Source organism: Pyxicephalus adspersus, chromosome 12 (assembly GCF_032062135.1).
Source record: "Pyxicephalus adspersus chromosome 12, UCB_Pads_2.0, whole genome shotgun sequence".
Lineage (NCBI taxonomy): Eukaryota > Metazoa > Chordata > Amphibia > Anura > Pyxicephalidae > Pyxicephalus > Pyxicephalus adspersus.
In genome coordinates this window covers 35,349,761-35,369,526 of record NC_092869.1, presented here as the reverse complement: position 1 = coordinate 35,369,526, position 19,766 = coordinate 35,349,761, and the positions used below count along the sequence as shown (strand labels likewise).

The 19,766-nt window shown below is 36.3% G+C and overlaps 1 protein-coding gene across 1 annotated transcript in view; it reads right to left on the bottom strand.

Annotated features, from left to right (window-relative positions):
* The window catches only part of MDGA2 (MAM domain containing glycosylphosphatidylinositol anchor 2), a gene marked incomplete at its 5' end in the record, with an annotated part of 377,702 nt that overhangs the window by 101,943 nt on the left and 255,993 nt on the right, over positions 1 to 19,766 (bottom strand). The window contains 2 exons of the mRNA XM_072428049.1: positions 6,454 to 6,723; positions 16,289 to 16,421. Coding sequence (XP_072284150.1) covers positions 6,454 to 6,723; positions 16,289 to 16,421 — 403 coding nt within the window. The remainder of the gene's footprint in view (positions 1 to 6,453; positions 6,724 to 16,288; positions 16,422 to 19,766) is intronic.

Sequence of the window (19,766 nt, the reverse complement as noted above, 5' to 3'; positions counted from 1 at the left end):
TCAAAAATTAAGGGTACAACCCACACAGTGGAACACAAAGTCAGTTAAAATTCCCTGATGGCAATTTGTCTAGTAAGCAAGAATAAGTTATTGTGAATTAATTTCACCTGCTTGGTGTAAATAAAAGCAACTAGAGGTGGTCAGGAGGGGCAACAGTAAGCCCCTGCCCTATAGAGGGAATGAATATAACAGGTGTTTGGTGATAGGACAGTCAAGGAAGGTTCAAGCTGGAACTAAGTGACAAGCATATGTTTTATGGGAGTACCCAATGAGCCAAAGTGGTTTGTGGCTGGAAGCTGGTATAGATAGATTACGCATGTATACCAGGAGGCCATGTAAACAGTCTAATTTGTTTAATTTGTTTGACTGTAAATGTTACTTTCTTTAAATTTGGTATGCTTGATTCTATTGGTTTTTGTGTAAACAAAATAATATATTAGCTGTGGGTAATGTCTTCCAACATGCAACAATATTTAAAGCTCCCCAAGACTGGCGAGGATACACTTCCATTGGTAAAACTGGGTGATCCAGTAATCCTGAAATGGATTCCTAAAAGTAATTTGCTATTTGTTAGCAAATGGTTTAGTCCTGGACCAAAACCATTCCAGGTTGGCTGGATCACCCAGCTTCACTGATAAAAGTGTATCCTCTCCAGTCTTGGAGAACTTTAATAAATCAGACCCAATGTGTCATGTGTGCTTTTTTAAAGGTTAATTTTACGGTTGCACTCACCCTTCTTGACTTCACCCATATTATAGGGAAAAGGGAGAATAAACTGAAGGGGGCAACTAGTGAAAATGGGATCAGCATAGCTGGATTATGTAAGAAATGATTGACGACTGAACAGAAGAATAAAGGCACTATATTAGGGGAAGCCATTGAAGCAGGAAAGTCCCACCCAACTCAAATTACTTAACTTTATTATTAGATGCTGTATTTGAGGATTATTTTTAATTGCTGTCATAATTGTTTCAAGTCACGATCCTTCGCCACAGAGATGGGAAGTCCTTCACATTGCGAATAAAATTTAAGGTGGTAAATGTCTGATCCTCTGGAATTGGTAATGGAAGGTCAAGTCCTTGCAGTTGGGGGGTTGAGTGACAAGTATATGGTATACAGTTTATAGGTTTGGTATGGCACAAATGCCAAGTGACACTGCCAAGGGCTTAATTTGTTTAAAGGTAAATTTTTTGGCTTGTTCACCTCATCCATTCTCTCAAAAAGTGGGATTGTGCCTCCAAAAGTTAACAAATAATGTCAGAAAAATATAGAAAAAATGTCAGTGATAAACTTTAAATTACATTGGCGAGACTTATTCAGAATGGTTTTAGCAAAGCTGCCCCAAAGCAAATAAAGAAGACCATAGACCAAAATTAACAATTTAGTAAGGAAAAAATAGTAGCTTGAAATGAACAGGAAATTAAGTCTGCAACGGATTATGTGATACTAACTAGCTATTGCAGAATTTAGGTAATCTACTGAAGAACAAGGTAGATACAAGTTACAATACAAGCTGTAAGAGCTTTCATATTAGCTACCTAGAGCGATACAAGCTGTAAGAGAATTTTATATTACCTACCTACTGCACCCCACAATGGCAAAAACCATAAAAGAGTCTTATTAAAAGGGATTATCTGCACCAATTGGATTTTTATCCAAACTCTTTAATGTTACAAAACCCTTACGGTTTATGTGAATATGATAAATAAATGTTGAGTGAAAAGCTGCATTTCAAATGTGATAGTTTGTATGTATCCAAGGCCATGTAATAAAGCCTGTAAAATGTGGACACATTTTAAGTCGTAACTGTCAGTTGTGAAGGTGTGATTATGACCTTCAAGAAATCAGATGTGGGCACATGAAGTAAATGTTTTCCATTATAGATTTACGCAGTTAGAGAATTTTTAAAGTTATCTTTTTTGTTATAGATAATCTTGTTATTATTTATCACTAAGAATAGATGGTCTGAACACAAGTAGTAAATTCAGATCAAGTATTTTTGCATTTGGGAATGTGCAGCCCGCTTTAGAAGTATTAGTCGGCTAGAACAGGTCTACTAGTATAACAAGCCTGCCCTTGGTGAATGTTAATAACTAGGACTGTTAATTTCTGCTACAAATCAAAACCTGGTGAACCCACCATGCCGTAGTAAAGTTTGCCACCAATAAAAAGCAGTTGGTGAAACAGTCAGCCCTAAAAGTTCTATATTTTAAACACATCACAATAATTAGATTGCTAGTGTATATTTATCCACGATATATGCAACATTTCAATATCAAGTAATTATTTTTGGGTTATGAGAGTTGATGCATCCACATTTTCAATTTAAATGCAAATATTTTTAATGGCTTATGCTCAGTTTTTGTGTTTCCATTTGCAATTGAAAAAATGGGAAAAAATGGAGTTTATTTCTTTTAGGAAAACAATATATATATATATATATATATATATATATATATATATATATATATATCATAGCTGAATTCCTGAATTTCCTATGCGTGGCAAAGCAACATGTTTGCATTTATGCCTCCAATTTTGCATCACATGCTTTGCTTTGGTAATTGGACTGAAGGGAGAAAAGAAATAAATTTGTAAGCTCCAAGTCAGAATTTAGATAAGGCTGAAAGCTGGGCTCTCTTTTCTTGACCTCATGACCACCCTCCACCAGTCACCCCATGACTGTTTTTTGGCCACATAAAGTAAGTATTTAGTTGCCTCAAATCCAGAAGTACTGGGCAATTCGCCCTTCTAGAAGCTGAAGCTTGCAATCATCAGGTCAGTATGTATTGAAGGGCTGGAGAATACTAATGCAAACCAGCTGTCCTACAAGCCAGGATGGGGAGAAAAAATTGGTGAACCACAGATGTGGCAGTTTTTGTCCAGTCTGCTGCAATTCTGACAGGCTGCAGTAAGGGACTCAAGGTGCCTTGAAAAACTGGTAGGGACCAGAGGACTACAGTGCAGTGACATCATGGGCCATCTTGTGTTAGCATTGTATGAACCGGCAATGCTACTTTGTCAACACTAGAGGCCGCTATGTCCCCGTTGCTTAGCAACCACCAATGAAGTAGCACAAATGACTGCATCTGCGGGGGCTGCCAGCCTTTATTAACGTTCCACATCTTGGCTGGTTCCTGCTTGTAAGCAGATACAATACACGTCTGAAATAGTTGGGTACTGTAATGTGCATGGAAAGGGGCAACAGCAGACTGCTTAAAAATGGTATGGTATACGCATGAGTGCAGGTTTTTTTCAATGCAATGTATGTAAATGTGCACTCTAGTCAAAATGGAAAGTTAGGACACATTAAAATTTTCCATTTTCTAAGCCTAGCTAAAGAGAAATCTACCTGAATCATTACTTTAGTTTTGTCCTGGTGCTTTAAATGCTTACAAGAGCTACTGGACCTGTTCTGAGGCTCTGAGGAAACAGTACTAGGTAGGTTTCAGGTTTAGTGTTAAACATTGCATGGATAGAACATTTATTACAGGTCTGCTTTTGCAAAAAGGGCTTTTACTACAAAGCATTTTTTCTTTTTGAAAAGGCGTAACCCCAGTGCCTTCTCACAAGTACCCAAATATGCTTTCAAAACACTGATCTCAGCAGTTTGGTAAAGTCCAAGTAAAGCCAAAGTTTTTGTTTTGGATACAGTAGAGAAAGACTAAGACCCAGGAGGGCGTAAGAGGAGATTCCTAAAGTGCGGTTGCAGAGCGTGTGACCCAGGTAACATGGTGCTGAAAAATAATCTGCATACAGTGCTCATGTGTACATAACCTTAATTGCAATAACCTAATTGCAGGACTCAAATAGGCAGAGGGTTCTTTGCAGGAAACTGTACATAAGTAAAAGTGGTAATTCTGTTCAGAAGTCCTACAGCTTTTGGTATAATAAATACAATGTGGTTTTAAAAAGAATAAGCAGCTTATTCCAATAGCTGTAGTTACTATTTGTGCACATATTATGGAAGTGTCATAGATACATACCAGTGCAGAATAAAATGCATTTCAAGCATTTTTACCTAGCTTTTTAAAAAATAGTTTAGTAAAGATCCTCAAAATGTATTCCATCCAATTAATCAGTACTGCTTTGGATCCAAATAAAACATTTGTGTGAAGTTCTATTCCATTGCTTTTAGTCATTTTTTCTGGATGAATTGAAACAGAAGCAATCAATCAGTTTTTTAAATGATGTATCAATTTTTCAATTCTATTGTTTCTTAGCTGATGTACAATTTCCTACAAAGAACCCTCTGCCTATTTGAGTCCTGCAATTAGGGTTATTATTTGATGGGCTGAGCTGACCATATATGACTCAATAAAATGCAGTCAAGAGCCAATGTCTAAACACTGGAAATCCTCTATGGTCACTCTATCCTCCATTGGAAAAATGGTTGACAAATGCTCAAAAGACTAAAAACTGTACCACCTTCTACACAGCTATGCCTGGTTGGGTATTCTCAAAGGTTCTCTGAGGTTTCTAAAGGGTTTGTTGACCTACTATTTAATATATCTATTATATTATATCTAGTGTATCAATAAATGTTTATCTATTCAATTTTCTTAAAAGCAGAACTAAATCTTTACTTGAAAAAATGCTATCAAGCATCCCCTTTGCAGAAGGACATGGGATATCCCTTTAGCAATAAAATAACCTTACCTGCGAGATCACCATTTTTTAAATACACTCACCTGTCCCAGTTCCATCGCGGACACCTCTATCTTTTTCCTCTTTTATTCCAGGTTCTGATCTTCAGCCATCCTGATTGGTTAGACCGGGATGACCTAACATTCATTCAGTTCCAACAGCTCTGTGCATGCACAGCTTAGAGTTCTTAGGAAGACAGCAATCAGGCAGGTAAGTGTGTTTTATTGAAGAATAGATATCATAGACCTGCCTGATCATAATTTTTTTCTGTAGAACTGTAGTCAATGGTAATAATTTTTTGATAATAAAATAAACTAAAGACTATGACAACCTTCCATGACAACCAACTATCACTTACTCTACTGGATATATATAACTTTTATTTCACTTCTACCTGTACATCCCTTTTAAAGAATACATTTGTGCAATCACAAAAATGACAGGTAGCACATTTACATATTTACATGCGTGCATAGTGTGCAAAAATTACAACACAACTCAGATTGTGCTCCCCTCCCCCAGCAGAGAATTTTGTATCCTAGAAGGCTTTTACTAATGTATGGATATCAATTCAACTGTATGAACAAAGAAGATCTTCTCATCTTTATTCAGATGAATTATGTATTTCTGTGATTTTTACATTTATCTCAAATGTTTTATTTTTTTTTTTTGGATGAAGAATTCCAAAGCCACATTGTTAGTATTCATACAATTTAAAAATGATTATAGTTTGAATTTGAAAACTAACCAGAATGGCATGCATATGACGCTCCTATGAGAATAGCCACCATGACCCACAGTTCTTTGCTGAATAAGAGTAAATCAGCTTTGTTTACTCCAAGTATATTCCATCTGATTCTTTATTTTCCAGCTGCCTTAATTATCTTCACAATCAACAGTTAACTTCCCCATTTCCCCTTTCAATTTCTGATTAGAATACATCTGTTTTAAAAGGAAATAACTTTTCCTGTTAAAGCTATACCCGCATACAAGGCTTGAAGCTCTTTTCTACTCTAGACATAGAAAGGTTAACATTCAGTACTTAGAGAAAAAGGGTACATCAGGCCATCCAGATTCCTAAACAAGGTCATATTGCCAGATTCTGGGAACATCAATTGCCAAAGAAAGGAAACCTCTGAATATTTACCATCACAAAATCATCACAGTAACAGATGATGCAGCAATACATACAAGAACATGTTAAAATCTAAATACAGTAGATTTCTGTACATAAAAGACAAAGTAATTTTAACCCTCCAAAAAATAAATAAAAAAATGTACAAGCTAATGTTACTTTTTATGAATACCATTTCAGAACAATTAGTATGTCCAGAGATATTGTCCTCTTACATGGGTTCTAAATCCTTAATGGGTTCTGAGGCAGCATTTGACATACTGGGCCCGATTTATTAGAGCTCGAAAACTTTAGAAGATAGACTATCATGGTAGTACCAGGTTGATCCAGCAAACCTGAAATGCATCTGGTCCAGAACTGAAAACTTTTGCCAGATAATGGCAAACAATTTTAGAAAGTGAATTTCAGGTTTGGTAGATCACCTATGATAGTCTATCTTCTCCAGTCTTGGAAAGTCCAATGTGCAAGTATGCACAGCAATTTTGAACATTAATTTGAACAATATGGTGGACTTCCCTACTTCTGCACTTGACTTCAGTGCTGACAAGTCCACATCATCCTTACCCAGGGCCGCCATCAGAAATTTTAGGGTCCCATACTAGGTAAGAAACTAAGTTAGAAACTTCTAGAAGTATAATTATTGTTAAGCTAAGGCTGTGTGAAGTGCTTACCTCTTACAATGATGCTGGTGGATTTTTTTGCTGGATTGCCGACATTGTTGTTGGCGACACAGCTGTAGGTCCCAGCATCTTCTGATGTAATGGACGGTATTGTAAGTGTCCCTCCATTTAGTACTGTTTTTTCTGCGAGATTCCCAACAGATCTAACCCATGTCAGTGTCGGCGTGGGTTCTCCACCTGTCGTGACACACACTAGCGTTATTGCTTCCCCCGGATTTACAACAATGGGATCATCCACCAGCAGTTTAATAGATGGCGATGCTGAAAATTGAGACAAGGAAAAAAGATGAAAAAGGGCTTTATTTAGCAACAATGTATGTATCGGTATTTTAAAGACAACAATTACAAGTCTATATACAGTCTATTAGCTAAAGAGGTTGTAAGCCTAAATGTGGTATTTTATTCTCTTCTGTTCTAATCGGTCACATGACCCCTTGCTCATTCCCAGCTCTCCTAAGCCTCAGCAGGTGGACAGCCTCAAGGTTTGCTTATCCTGCTGCACAAACATATTAAGTGGCCACAATTAAAGTTTAAGCTGTTAACACCTGAATCATGTCTTTTCAAAAATAACATTTTAAATCTTTTTCTGCTAAGGTTTCCTCTCACTTCCTGTTCTGACACTACTCACCTGGACAGAAAGTAAAGGGAAATCTCCCTATTAAAAGACACAAAAAAACATAAAAAATCCTTTTGTTTAGGTTGATACTAAAAGGGTGCGAGACAACTAAATCAGTTTTAGTTTTGTAGCAAAAATTTAATATGTCAGGAGAAAATTATTGATCCAGATTCCTTCTTCTCAGTATATCTAAGCACTGTTAAAGAGGGGGCCCTTGTACAACCTCTGAAACATGTCAGCTGTCAGCCCTAGGTATATATGAAAACCGTATTGCTTATGATTTTCATATCTAAACAGAGATTCTTTACCTTTTCCACTCTATTGGAAAATTGTTTTTTAATACACCATGGGGTGAATTGCATTCACTTCCTGTCATGCCTTTCATCTAGTTTAGGAATGTATGTCTTTTATGAATAGGGGAAATGTTTCTTGACTTCTTGTTTTGTAAAGAGACATTTCCTAAATGGTGTCACAGACAATAAAAGTATAAATAAAGAACTGCTAACTCTTATCCACTCTATCCAAATAAAAAAAAAATTGTCTGGAGTTCATGAGCTAAATTGTACCACTTTTAGATTCCCAGAAGACACCCTGACTATGTATTTAATTCAATGACATATACATCTTTTTAGAATACTGATAGGAAATATAAAATGGGGCCAAATGAGGACTAAATCCTTCTTAACCTGAGTCCTACACAGATAAATTCATACAAAAATATCACCTAAAGTTATTGTAACATTTTTGGGGCAGGGTCTTCTCCTCCTCCTGTGTCACTGTCTGTATCTGGCTGTCATTTGAAACCCCAATTTAATTGTACAGCGCTACGTAATATGTTGGCACTATATAAATCCTGTTTATTAATAATATTATGTATTAGTAATAATTATAATATTTGCATATTTTTAAAAACAAGCTTTTACATGCCCCTTTGGCTACAGGCACTGTGCAGAAAGTCTTCAGAATCACTTTTTCAGTAGTTCTCTCTTTGCTTTCTGCTTCCAGGGACTTGGCAGTCTTCTGACTCTTGAAAGCATTGAAAAGGGTGTTGTGGGAGGAGCTGACTCAAACTGAATCTTACGTGAATTTTAAAGGTGATTTGCTGCACAATGTCTGCAGTTACAGAGTATGTGAAAGTTAAAATGGCCACAGGGGCAGTTTAATGTTAAATGGTAGGAAAAAGCCACGAGAATTCTCAGTGCCCTCCCTCCCCACAACTATAGCAACTGTGATAAAGCCAAATAGTGCCACTCTTAAAATAGGCTACTCATTAGGTAGAACAACATAATATATATGAATGATAACCAACTTTTGCTTTCTTTGCTGATCTACATGCAGAAACCTAAAGTACTGAGGTTAATAGTTTAACAAAGCAGCCAGTAAGCTAGAACTTTTTCATCCAAAAATTTTTTTCATGAAAGATTTAATTTAAAGAAGACCTTTTATGAAAATAGAAGGTCCACTTATGCTAGCTGCCCCCCCCCCCCCCTCACCAAATCTCCTGTTATATGTAAGTGATAAATGTATATGTAAAGGATACAGATAGGAATGTTCTTTCCCTACTCCATATCGTTCAGTGGTAAGACTGTAGACCAGCGGTCCTCGGACCACTGGTGGTCTGCGGTTCTGGCTGGTGTGGGGAGCACTGTCCAGAGCTGCAGACCATGCCCCCCGTATGCATCGAAGGCTCAGGGTGATAGGCGGGTCGTGTCAGGAGTGGGCGGGTTTTGGCATCATGACGTCGCTCTGGGTCAAGTTTCTTCCCATTTGAGTGACAAACGGCTCCCCGCGAATGCGCAGTCCATAAACTCAGTGGTTAGTGATGTGCAAGAGGTTGAGGACCACTGCTGTAGACTGCAGAGTTACAAAAACATTCCAAATTGCTTTGCAAAATTTTGCTTTGTGAAAAAAAATTGCTTTGCAAAATTTGCTGTGAATCTACATTTCACTAGACCCTAGCCAAAAAGGCAGTGATTATCATCTTCACTTAGGCAACAGAGGTAGAAGATAGAGCTGGGTTATGTAAAATTTATACATTGTCATTTATAGGTGGATTTTTCATCTACATATAGTAGGTGATTTGGGTAAGGGCCAGAGGTAATATCAGCTTTAAACAAATCTTTATGTGACTTACATGATGTGATATTACTACGTGCCCTTAGTACAACATTTCTAATTACTATAATACAGAAACAAACTCTATGCAGGAAGGAAATTGGAATAAAAACCAGCACAGAAATGTTTTACATTATTATTTTTTTAGTTTTTTGAACACTACAGTTTACCTTCATCATAACTGCCATTTCTGTGTATTCCACAAAAACTGTTTCTTCAAAACCGTTTCATTATTTAATAAAATGGCTTGAAAAATGCTTGTCCACTCCACTGTTATTATTTTATTATTATTAAACAGGATTTATATAGCGCCAACATAGTACGCAGTCCTGTACATTATATAGGGATTGCAAACGACAGACTAATATAGACAGTGATATAGGAGGAGAGGACCCTGTCCCGAAGAGCTTACAATCTAGTAGGTGGGGGAATTTCACACACAATAGGATGGGAGATATGTAGTGGTGGGAAGTAGTTATGGTTTCAAAAGACAGAAGAAGATGGGTAGGCAAGTTTGAAAAAAACTTTTAAATGAGCAGAAAGTAGGAGCAAGCCGAACAGGACGAGAAAGACCATCCAGAGAGTTGGGGCAGCTCTAGAGAAGTCTTGTATCCGTGCGTGTGATGAGGTTATGAGTGAGGAAGTCATTAGTAGGTCATTGGAGGAGCGGAGAGAGCGGCAGGGGGAGTATTTTGTTACCAAATCAGAAATGTAAATGGGACAATAACTGTGTAGGGATTTGAAGGCAAAGCACAGGAGCTTGAATTTGATTCCCAGGTGAAATGGAAGCCAGTGTAGAGATTTTCAGAGAGATGCAGCGGAAGAGGAGCGGTGGGAAGGATGGATGAGTCTGGCTGCAGCATTCATAATAGATTGTAGAGGAGAGAGTCGGGTTAGTAGAATACCAGAGAAGAGGATGTTACAGTAGTCTAGACGAGAGATGATAAGAGCATGTACAAGCAGTTTGGTGGTCTCCGGGGACAGGTAGGGGCAGAGATTTTGGAGATTGTTGACAGAGGGGCAGTAGATATTGGAGATGTTGCGTAGGTGAAAGTGACAGGACCTGGAAATGTTCTGAATATAGGGGGTAAATGTTATGTATATACATCTGTTCCTTGGGCATATATTTAACTGTATGTAGCAAATATGTGATGTTTTACTATTTGTGCAATGTCATAACTAAAAAAGAGGATTAAGTCCTTTTAAAATATATAGAAACATCTTTTGCCCACGTTTGCCCTGTACCCTAGAAGTGCCATGAGAAAGGATGTGCACTGCTCTGTCTTTAAGATTAGGCCTTATATGTCTTCTATCTTAAATGTCCCATTATTGAGTCTAAAAAATGCTACTTAACCTGTGAACTCAAATTTACAAGCATTCATCTAATATTTTTACAGCTCTGTTCCACTGCTATAGATTTTTACTTGGGTGGTGGTTTATTAAACCATCAACTAAAACAATCCTTTAAAACAGATATGTATACCATAAAAAAAGACCTAGCATATATGATTATAGAAGGTGACAGATTTTTAGCATTTGCGGTTGCTTGGCTCTTTTGCTGTTATGCATTCAACGTCATGACATTCTATTTGCCCATATTTCTTAGGTATTGAGAGCCTGAGAGGTTTAGTATGATTCATAACGAAGTGCTAAAGTTTAATTACTTGTTTTCCTTTGGCCTAGAATTAGAACAAGCTTAAAAATTCTAATAAAATCCTTCTTTACTCCCCATCTGTCTTGTGGTTCCCAGCGTACTGATTTATAGAGCAGATGAAACATCAAAATAGAAGAACAGATTGTAAAAATAATTCATCAGTGGTCACACATTAAATGTCATGGCTCTAAATTCTCTGAAAAAGTTTATAAATACTGCAGATCTTGGAACAAATAGCCTTTTTTGTCTTGGCAAAAACCAGCAGCAAACTGAGGTAATAAATGTATACACCTGTGCCAGGTACACAAGTGTTTAGTGTACTAGCAGTATGTTAAAAAGAAATGAACAATAGACCACAAATGTTACTTTTCACATTCAATAAACAAGGCTACAGTTTGATCTGAATCACTTTCTACCAACCAGGATGTCTTTCCCTTTGCTGACACTTATATCTCCTTAGCAGACACATTGTTGTGATTGAAGGGAGTTCCAACTGGATATGCCTGATTGAAATCACCAACATAGCTCAGCCTGAGGCTTCAGTGTAGATCTGTAAAAATTGAGGAAGGGGGAGTGTGGTCTTGCAAAATCCATATGAAAACGCATTGGATGTGGACTGAGAACCCAGAGAGCCTTCCACCTCCTAGCAATGTTTCCCTGTGAAGGTACTTCCTTAGGGAATCTTCTTCTGAAGCAAATGTTTGATGCTGAAGGGTATATATAACATATCACAGTGCAGTATTAGTATGGTGGGACCTGAACACTCCTATCCCTCTGGCTAAGGAGATCGTAAAATTTACAAGAAAAAGGTATAGATGATCAAAACTAAAGTGCATCTAAAGACGTTTTTTTTTTTTTTTGTAGTTTGCTATTGAGTCATGAGAGGTAAAACTTTAAGGTTCCCTCAGTTTGTTCTGGTGACCATTGTGTCTCAGAAAAATTGTATAAAAAAATCCACAATATTAATTTGGCACCAGAACACAAGAAGACACCTTCTAAAAGTGACACTTGTAACACTGACACTAACATTCCCTACTATTCAAAACTGCACATATTTTTGGCTATAGATACAGTGTAAAAAAACTTAATTTCCTATGGATTAGTGTATTAGGGTCGGATTTAGCAAGCTACCGGTAGATGGTATGTAACTTCTTAAATTTAACTGTAAGGTTGTATAGACCATACCATGACTTGTTACCCGACCCGTTTTGCCTATTGGCTTCCTCAGGGATATGTAGGTGTAAATAGTCTAATGGTTACAAACAATATTTTAATGGGTGTTGGATAAATGAACATATGTAAGCTATGGAAATTTGTATTGTTGTACTAATTTTCCTATAAATACATGCAATTAAAATTAGCCTTAAAATCCCCGTTCTTTTGTTTGTACTACCTCCATTCATTATGTAAATATACAATCAGGTGCTTTGGAAAGGCCATGCCCACTCACATGTTTTGAAAACATAATAAAATAAACTACCTTTTAGGCTAGAGATAATGATCAGTATCATCAACAACCTTATTAAGGATGACATGGACATTTACAATTTATTATAATTACCATATATTAGGCATACATTGTAAGGATGCATTGTATTGTGAACATATTGAATGAATATGGAAGAAGGGCTAAGCATCTTTTGCTCTCTAACCTGCCTGATAGCTGGCTATCACAAGAAAACATAGGCTGAATTTCCCACTTGTGGAGTGAAGAAGACTATATTTAAAAAAAAAGATTTAGATGATATTTAGATGTGTGGATCACTTTTTATTAGGACAAGATGAGGACCAACTCTTGCCCATTCTTGCTTTGTTATATCTTCCTGCTGCTGCAAAATAATACAATATACACACATGGGAGTTCTTTTTTCGTTCTGCTGTTTTACTGTTGGCTTGATTTGTTCTCTGAAACAAAATAAATATATGAAGATTTAACCTCAAGGCCATCATCCCACCCAAGACTAAATTTTTAGTTTCAGTGAAGGTCAGCTTTCTCGTTTTAGTTTAAAGGAATAATGTGCTTGTTTCTCTAGATTTAAAAATGATCATGTTTTCTCTACATGTAGTTTAAATACTGCAGTGGAGGAATTTAATTCTTTATGTTAGTATTCTGCAGTATTGTATTGGAAAGATTTTATGACCTTGAGCAACTGTATTATCTGACTGCTGAGTTCTTTGTATCTGAGTAGTCTGTGTTATTTTGATTATTTTAGCAATGTCCTCTACATATCCACTCTTACCTATCAGGCAAAAAAGCATTAACAGTGATTATGTTCTTCAATTTTGTACAATAAGTACATGTTTGCAGAGCCTGCTAAGTGATGTTTGTCAATGTTTGTGCACTTACAGAAATGGAATACAATTGATGCCTCTAATCACAGAGCTAGGAGACCTGTTAGAACAAATGTAGGAATACAGCAATACTGTAGCATACATACGTGTTGTGGGTAAAGGGGATTTCAAAATGTCAGGGATTCTACATTATGGTCAGAGCAATATTTTGAAATCATGTGACAAGAGAAAGGTAAATCAAGTAAGACAAAACAAATGTAGCTACTGCTTTCTTTTATAAACTACACAATCCCTCCTACATGATGCATATAAGGAGAGTGAAGGTTTCTGCAGAGCATTGAGAGAGAATTCTCACCCAAGGGCAAAATGTGCGACTAGATGCATCACATAGAGAAAAAACTTGAGAGAAAAGGCTTAAACTTGTGCAGCCACATATCCAAATGACTAGTAAGACTGGTAACATATAGCATATCATATTTTTAGGTTTGAGGTTAGATAATCTTTAGTTTATTGCAATGTGTTTAGCTAAATGTATTAACTCGTGCAAAAACAGGTTAAAACACATGGAAAACAAATTGTCTATATGAAAGCACAATGTGTATAAATGATGCTAATATTTCAAACCTTAGGTTTCCATTATACTGTTTGTGCCCTGGTTGGTCCAGGTGATAGTTGTAACACACAGAAACTTAGAGGAGCAGCAATGAAAATTAAAAAGGTTGTAGTAGGTTAAGCCATAGAACTAAATTGGTTTATTTCCTCAGCAATATAAAGAAAAGTCCATACTGTGGAGCACAATGGCTCTAGTTAGGCACCTTACCTATTAAAACAGACCCCAGAGGTGCCTTGGGTGAACTGGTAAAGGTGTAAGTAAAATTAGATAAACACCCCACCAATTTTAAAATACAAATGTATTGAGACAACACATTTCAGAGTATATATGTGAAGTTACTCTTAGAACTAGCCTTCTATTCTTAGGAGGCCAACAAAACCAGTAGTTTACAGATGAACTCTGGACAGATAAAAAAAAATGCAAATAATCGTATCCCTATATCCAATGTTAAATTATTAAATTTATTTTCGTAAAGCAAAATAAAAGTCTGTGGATTTAGCTTGGTACAGTCTCTATATAATAGAGCTTGAGTTTGAAAGGAAGAAGCAGCAAAAGGAGACAATCAACAGAGTGGCAGAGATTATCTTGTCACTATACTACTTTTCTTTGCAATGTCCAGGCACTGGTTCTGTAACAATCATGGCCCAGATAAAGTGGTATAAATGATGATAGCGATTAGTCTAAAAGATATTTGGTAGTAAAAAAAGTACTCCTAAGGATAGCCCTGTTTTTTTGGTAAATGCTAAAGTAAAAAAGCTTTTTTTACATTTTTAATCTGCTATGTTTTATCTTCTTATTTTTAGCTGAAAAAATGTTTTTTCTTATTTTGTCTGAAAAGACAAACCTTTACTGAAGCATGTTGGGATCATGTCACTAGATGTCTGTGAATAAATGTGCTTTAGCAGTGTTTTAGGTAGTAGTTCATCCTATTTACCCATTTAGAAGGAACTCTCATTAAACCTGGCAATTGAAATCTCTGTGCTTGCCTGTAATCTTAGACTTCCTGCACACCATTTTAATAGGCTAATGGTAAAATGATTCACTCACTTCCATTAAAAAACATTGTTTTGGATAATTTTTAAATAACATAAATTACAGGGCCTCTACAACAAGATGTCTGCATGTATGCTTTCAGTAGCACTGAGGCACTTCTTTACATTTAAAGACTCCATTTAAAACATATTTTAACAGGGAATCTAAAGTGATAGAAAATCTAAATCTACAGGGGATTCCAGTTTTATCCAATTTAAACAACAAAATACTCTATTACACAGCTGGACTGTGAAATACTTTGATGTACATCATTCACTGGTAAAATGAAAAAGAACTGACATGTTCAATATGTATGATATTTTATAGCCTGATTGAAGTTAAAATTTAGCATCAAAACAATAGGTTGGCAATGTCTTACATTTTGTTTTGTCACCAACAAGTAGTCACAGCTTGGGCAGATTATGACTCTTTTTCTCTTTTTGAAAGCAGTGGTCTTTCTAGACCACAGCACGGCAATCAGTAAAGCTCTGCTTCTTCTTTAGTAGGCGGGTCTCTGTAGAGAGACCACTGTTTCCACACAGAGAGCAATGGCCCTTCTCTAAAGCATTTCTCTTAACTTCCTGTCCTTGTGACAAATGTACCTAAAACTAGGAATGCAGTTGTCACTGAAGAAAGGGAAGGCAGCAATAGAAACACTGTCTAACTTGTCCCCATCTCCATTTTAGAGATAATTTCCATCACTTTTTTTTCCTGACCAGAGAATAGATAAAATATGATGATAGGATATGATTTGTTCACTTCCCTCATGTTATAACTTTCCATTCCAGTACCCTTGCAGCAAAACATAAATGTGTTTTCTTATCTCATCCAGATACATCCAAAAGAAATAAAATTTATTCCATTAGACACAGCTTTTTTTAAGGAGGTTGATATGATTAGGCCCACAATTTTAAAAATAAAGACGTTTGTTCCAAATACCAAAGAATTATGGGCCTTTTTTAAATCTCAGTTTATATCTCAATATTAATTATACATCTAAACACTAATTACACATTACACAGATTTTTCAAGATAGTGTCAGAGTAAATTAAACTAATCCAATAAATCCAGCTGGATATGGCTAAATATAACCTGCCCTAACAACATATCTAGCTTTTCTTACATGACAACCACAAAATATTTCACAGCTTTCTAGACCTGTTTTAATTATTTCCGGCTTTGGTTTCATGTTTTAGGATCTTCTGCATTTGTTTGGGTTAAGTTGGAAGTATGCAATTTCACAATAGCATAGCGATCTGGGGGCATCCTTTTTTTTAATTTTGGTAGTATGAAGGTGTTAAATGCAAACTTTTTAATCCATTTTTTTGCCATTTCTGTCCAGTTGGGGACAGTTTCCTTCACTTCTTGCCCTAGAGATGCGAGTGCAGGTACCTATTCCGATGACAGTGGATTTCTTGTGGTTTTCTGTCTTGGTGACAAAGGCACACACAAACACACACTACACGCTTAAACAGCAGTAAACAGATGGTGATCAGTGTTCTACCTGTTCTATTGGTTAGTTTAAAGGAAACCATCTTGTCAGGAATGTTGCAGACAGTACGCACAGAAGCGATACAGGTGTAATTGGCATAATCCTGAGGTCGAAGATTTTTTAGCTTCAAAATTTTGGTTTCACCCTGGAGAAAAAAAAACAGAAGAAAGCATTAGGCTTGACATTTGACATTTTGTTCTGTATTTCACCAAATCTAACAGTTAATGCAGAACTAAACCCTTAAAATAAAAATATAATTGCGACAAGGCAGATTCTTAGGACATCGCTTGTCCCTTCTGCAGTAAAATTCTGGCTGGGCATTACCTAACTAACTTCAATCCATTTCCCTGAATTATTTTTTTTTCTTTTACCTTGTACCTATAGTAGTAAAAAACTCATTTTACTCCATGTCCATAACTAGGCTTTCCGGTAGAGTCAGAGCTGTTGGTAGCTTGGCTTCTACTGACATGAGTAGACCCCCCTAGAACAGGGTTCTTCAACCCTAGCCCTCAAAAGCTCATATACAAGCCTGATTTTGTTATAAACAGGGTAATTTTTGGGCTCTCTGAAAAACATTTACAAATTTATTTAATGCGGTCTGTTACAGAATTACTAAAATGTATGTGTACCTCTGCCTTTGAGGACTCCTGTCCTAGAAAAACATCTCTCTCTATTACCACACACTGTATGGGCAGGCTCTTGGAAGTGAAGACGAGAGCATTTTTTTCTTGGGCAATAAATTAATGTATGTATGTGAAGAAGGACAGAAGGAGTTCTGTAGCCTAGCAGGCAAGGCTGATATTGCTGGTTTCAGTGCAGCAAAGGCACTGTGTGTTCAATTTATAGAAATTAGAAGGGCACAGAATTTTTGGAGGATCATTTGTGCATGTAGCATATTTTAAAGGATAAAACATGGGGAGAATTGCATGTATTGAAAAAAGTTACAGTAAATGTTTTTTGTTATTCAGCTATGCAATTTTTTTAACCAGCTTTAATAACCCTAGGTAACCACTTGCCTTTATTATTAAAACCTTGCATTCATATAGCACCAACGTATTACATAGTGCTTTGCAAAATCCATGGCCATGTCACTAACAATCCCCCAAAAAGGCTTTGGTCAAAAAATCATTAATACAGATCATTTAACCTAACCGTTTTTGGGCATGTGGAAGGAAACCAGAGTGCTCGAAGAAAACTCTGGCAAAAATCATGAGGACAAACTCCTTGCAAATACTGTTCTGGCCAAGATTTAAACCTGGGACCGTTGTGCTACAAAAGCAAGCCACAGAGCCAATCATGCAAGTCCTGTTAGCTGTCATTTCCTTATCCTATGTGACTGTTAAGCAGCCAGTGAATTAACATCAGTTTAAAATGTTTAGGGTTACAAAAAAAATATTAAAATAGAATTTATGCCTGTTTTAAAGCTGTGAAAAGTTGCACTATGTAAGACGTGTATTTGTGAAAGTGAAAAAACCCTTTAAGAATCTCACACCCGAGAAGCAGAAAGCCAGTATCTTTGTCATAAATGTATAAACATGTTTTTGGCTCAACAGATTCTTCAAACGCAGTTAAGTACCAACTGTTACATTATTTTGGGTTGATTGTAGCATGCTTCAGGCACAATGCCACATAATCAATGTGTACAATACGCTCATCTCAGAAGTCCAGTCATCCATGTCTTTTCTTTTCAGACATGCACAATGCCAACAGTTCTTCATTACAGACTAACGATAACACATCTCCACTACATAAAAATAAGGGGATAAAAAAAAGAAAGTAAAAAAACAGCTTGCATTCTTTTTCCAGAAATCTGTCTTTGAGATCTTGGAAAAAGGTCTGCTTTGGAAGCATTTATGTATGTATATCCTGTCAATGGGAGTATTATACCAATACAACAGCGTTTAATATATTAATCCGCAACACTGCTCTGCTGGCTAATGAGTTCCCGCAGTAGGGGGCCGTTCCATTTTTATGAATCACGGCGTACAATGCCTTTATTCAAAACATAGCTTGCAGTAATTTAAAAAAATCTTATGTTTATTAAGATAAAAAGGATCTTAATGTCCTACACAGAAAGAAAATAGGAACAGTAAATACAACAGGTTTTATGTCATTTAAAAGTTTTAATGGCTGTTGTACTTTAAAAGATACCAATCAAATTACTATTATTGCTTTAATTAGAATCATTTATGAAGGGAAAGACAAAAAGTGAAAAGTGTTTATTCAATGGACGTGGCACTCTTTCCTTGTTTTAAGTACAGTCTGTCAACATTACATATGGTATACCTATGATTTGAATTGCCTTGCCAGAACGACAATACCTAGTAGATATCATATCTCTGATTGTATTGTATGCTGAATGTGATGTCCCTTATATATAAAGGAAAAGCATAAGCTGACTTAATACAGTTCAAATAAGGGTTTTCTAGGTTTCCACATTCTGAAAATTCGGTTTAATGGTTGTTTAGTTTTATATAACATTTTTAAAACCCATATTTTTTTTTGTCACAGCCTGTTTATAACTAACAAGGTATTAAATTAATAATTGTAATGCAAGTTAGAGTCTTACTATATTTTGGAAGAAAAAAGTCTCATGCATCATTTATGGTTGTAGAATGAGGTCCAAGGCCCATGCATTTTAAACCACAGACACTTTATATCAAACTATAAAGCTAGTCATTGCTTCATCCAGCCATTTATAAAACATTTACAGTTTCTTCACATTTTGCCAAATGTCTGAAAGATGAAACAGATATATATCTATTTATTTTAGCTCCAGTAAAGCTTTGGAAAGTGTCATGTGTCATCTGAGGTAAAGTCCGCAGAAAACTGGTGTACTGTCTTTAGGAAAGGATCAGATCTTGTAAATGTTTTCAGGTTAAAATCAACACATCTATTTCTTTAGGAATTTTAGCAAAATGTTTTAATAAGTGGACTCAAATATTAACTATAGGACATGCATTTCAAATTTAAAGAACTAAATTGTAACAAATAAATGAAATATTTATTTGTAAAAAAAAAACTAGTATACATCATTATGTCCCGTTCCGGCATCCCTTAAGAAAAGAAAAACTTAATTAGGTACATTTGTCCACTGACACTCGGAGCCAAACAGCAATTCATATAGCAAAAAGTATACATACATGGTCAAAAGACTCATTTGTACATACAAATAACAGTAAGCGGCAGGTGCATACACACAGGCCACAATATCAGGTACACCTGTTCAATGGCTTGTATAACAGCAAATATCTAATCAACTAATCACATAGCAGCAACTCAATGCATTTAGACACATAGATATTGGCAAGACATGCTGCTGAAGCCCAAACCAAACATTAGAATGGAGGGAAAACGTGATTTTGGGGAGCTAGATGCTGCCTCAATCCCCGGCCTTCTTTGACAATACTCCCGCCTAGTGATTTCATACCGTGTTTCATCATGCCCATCCTGGTTTGCCCAAGGACTGCACCCTGGCAGTAGCCAGCAG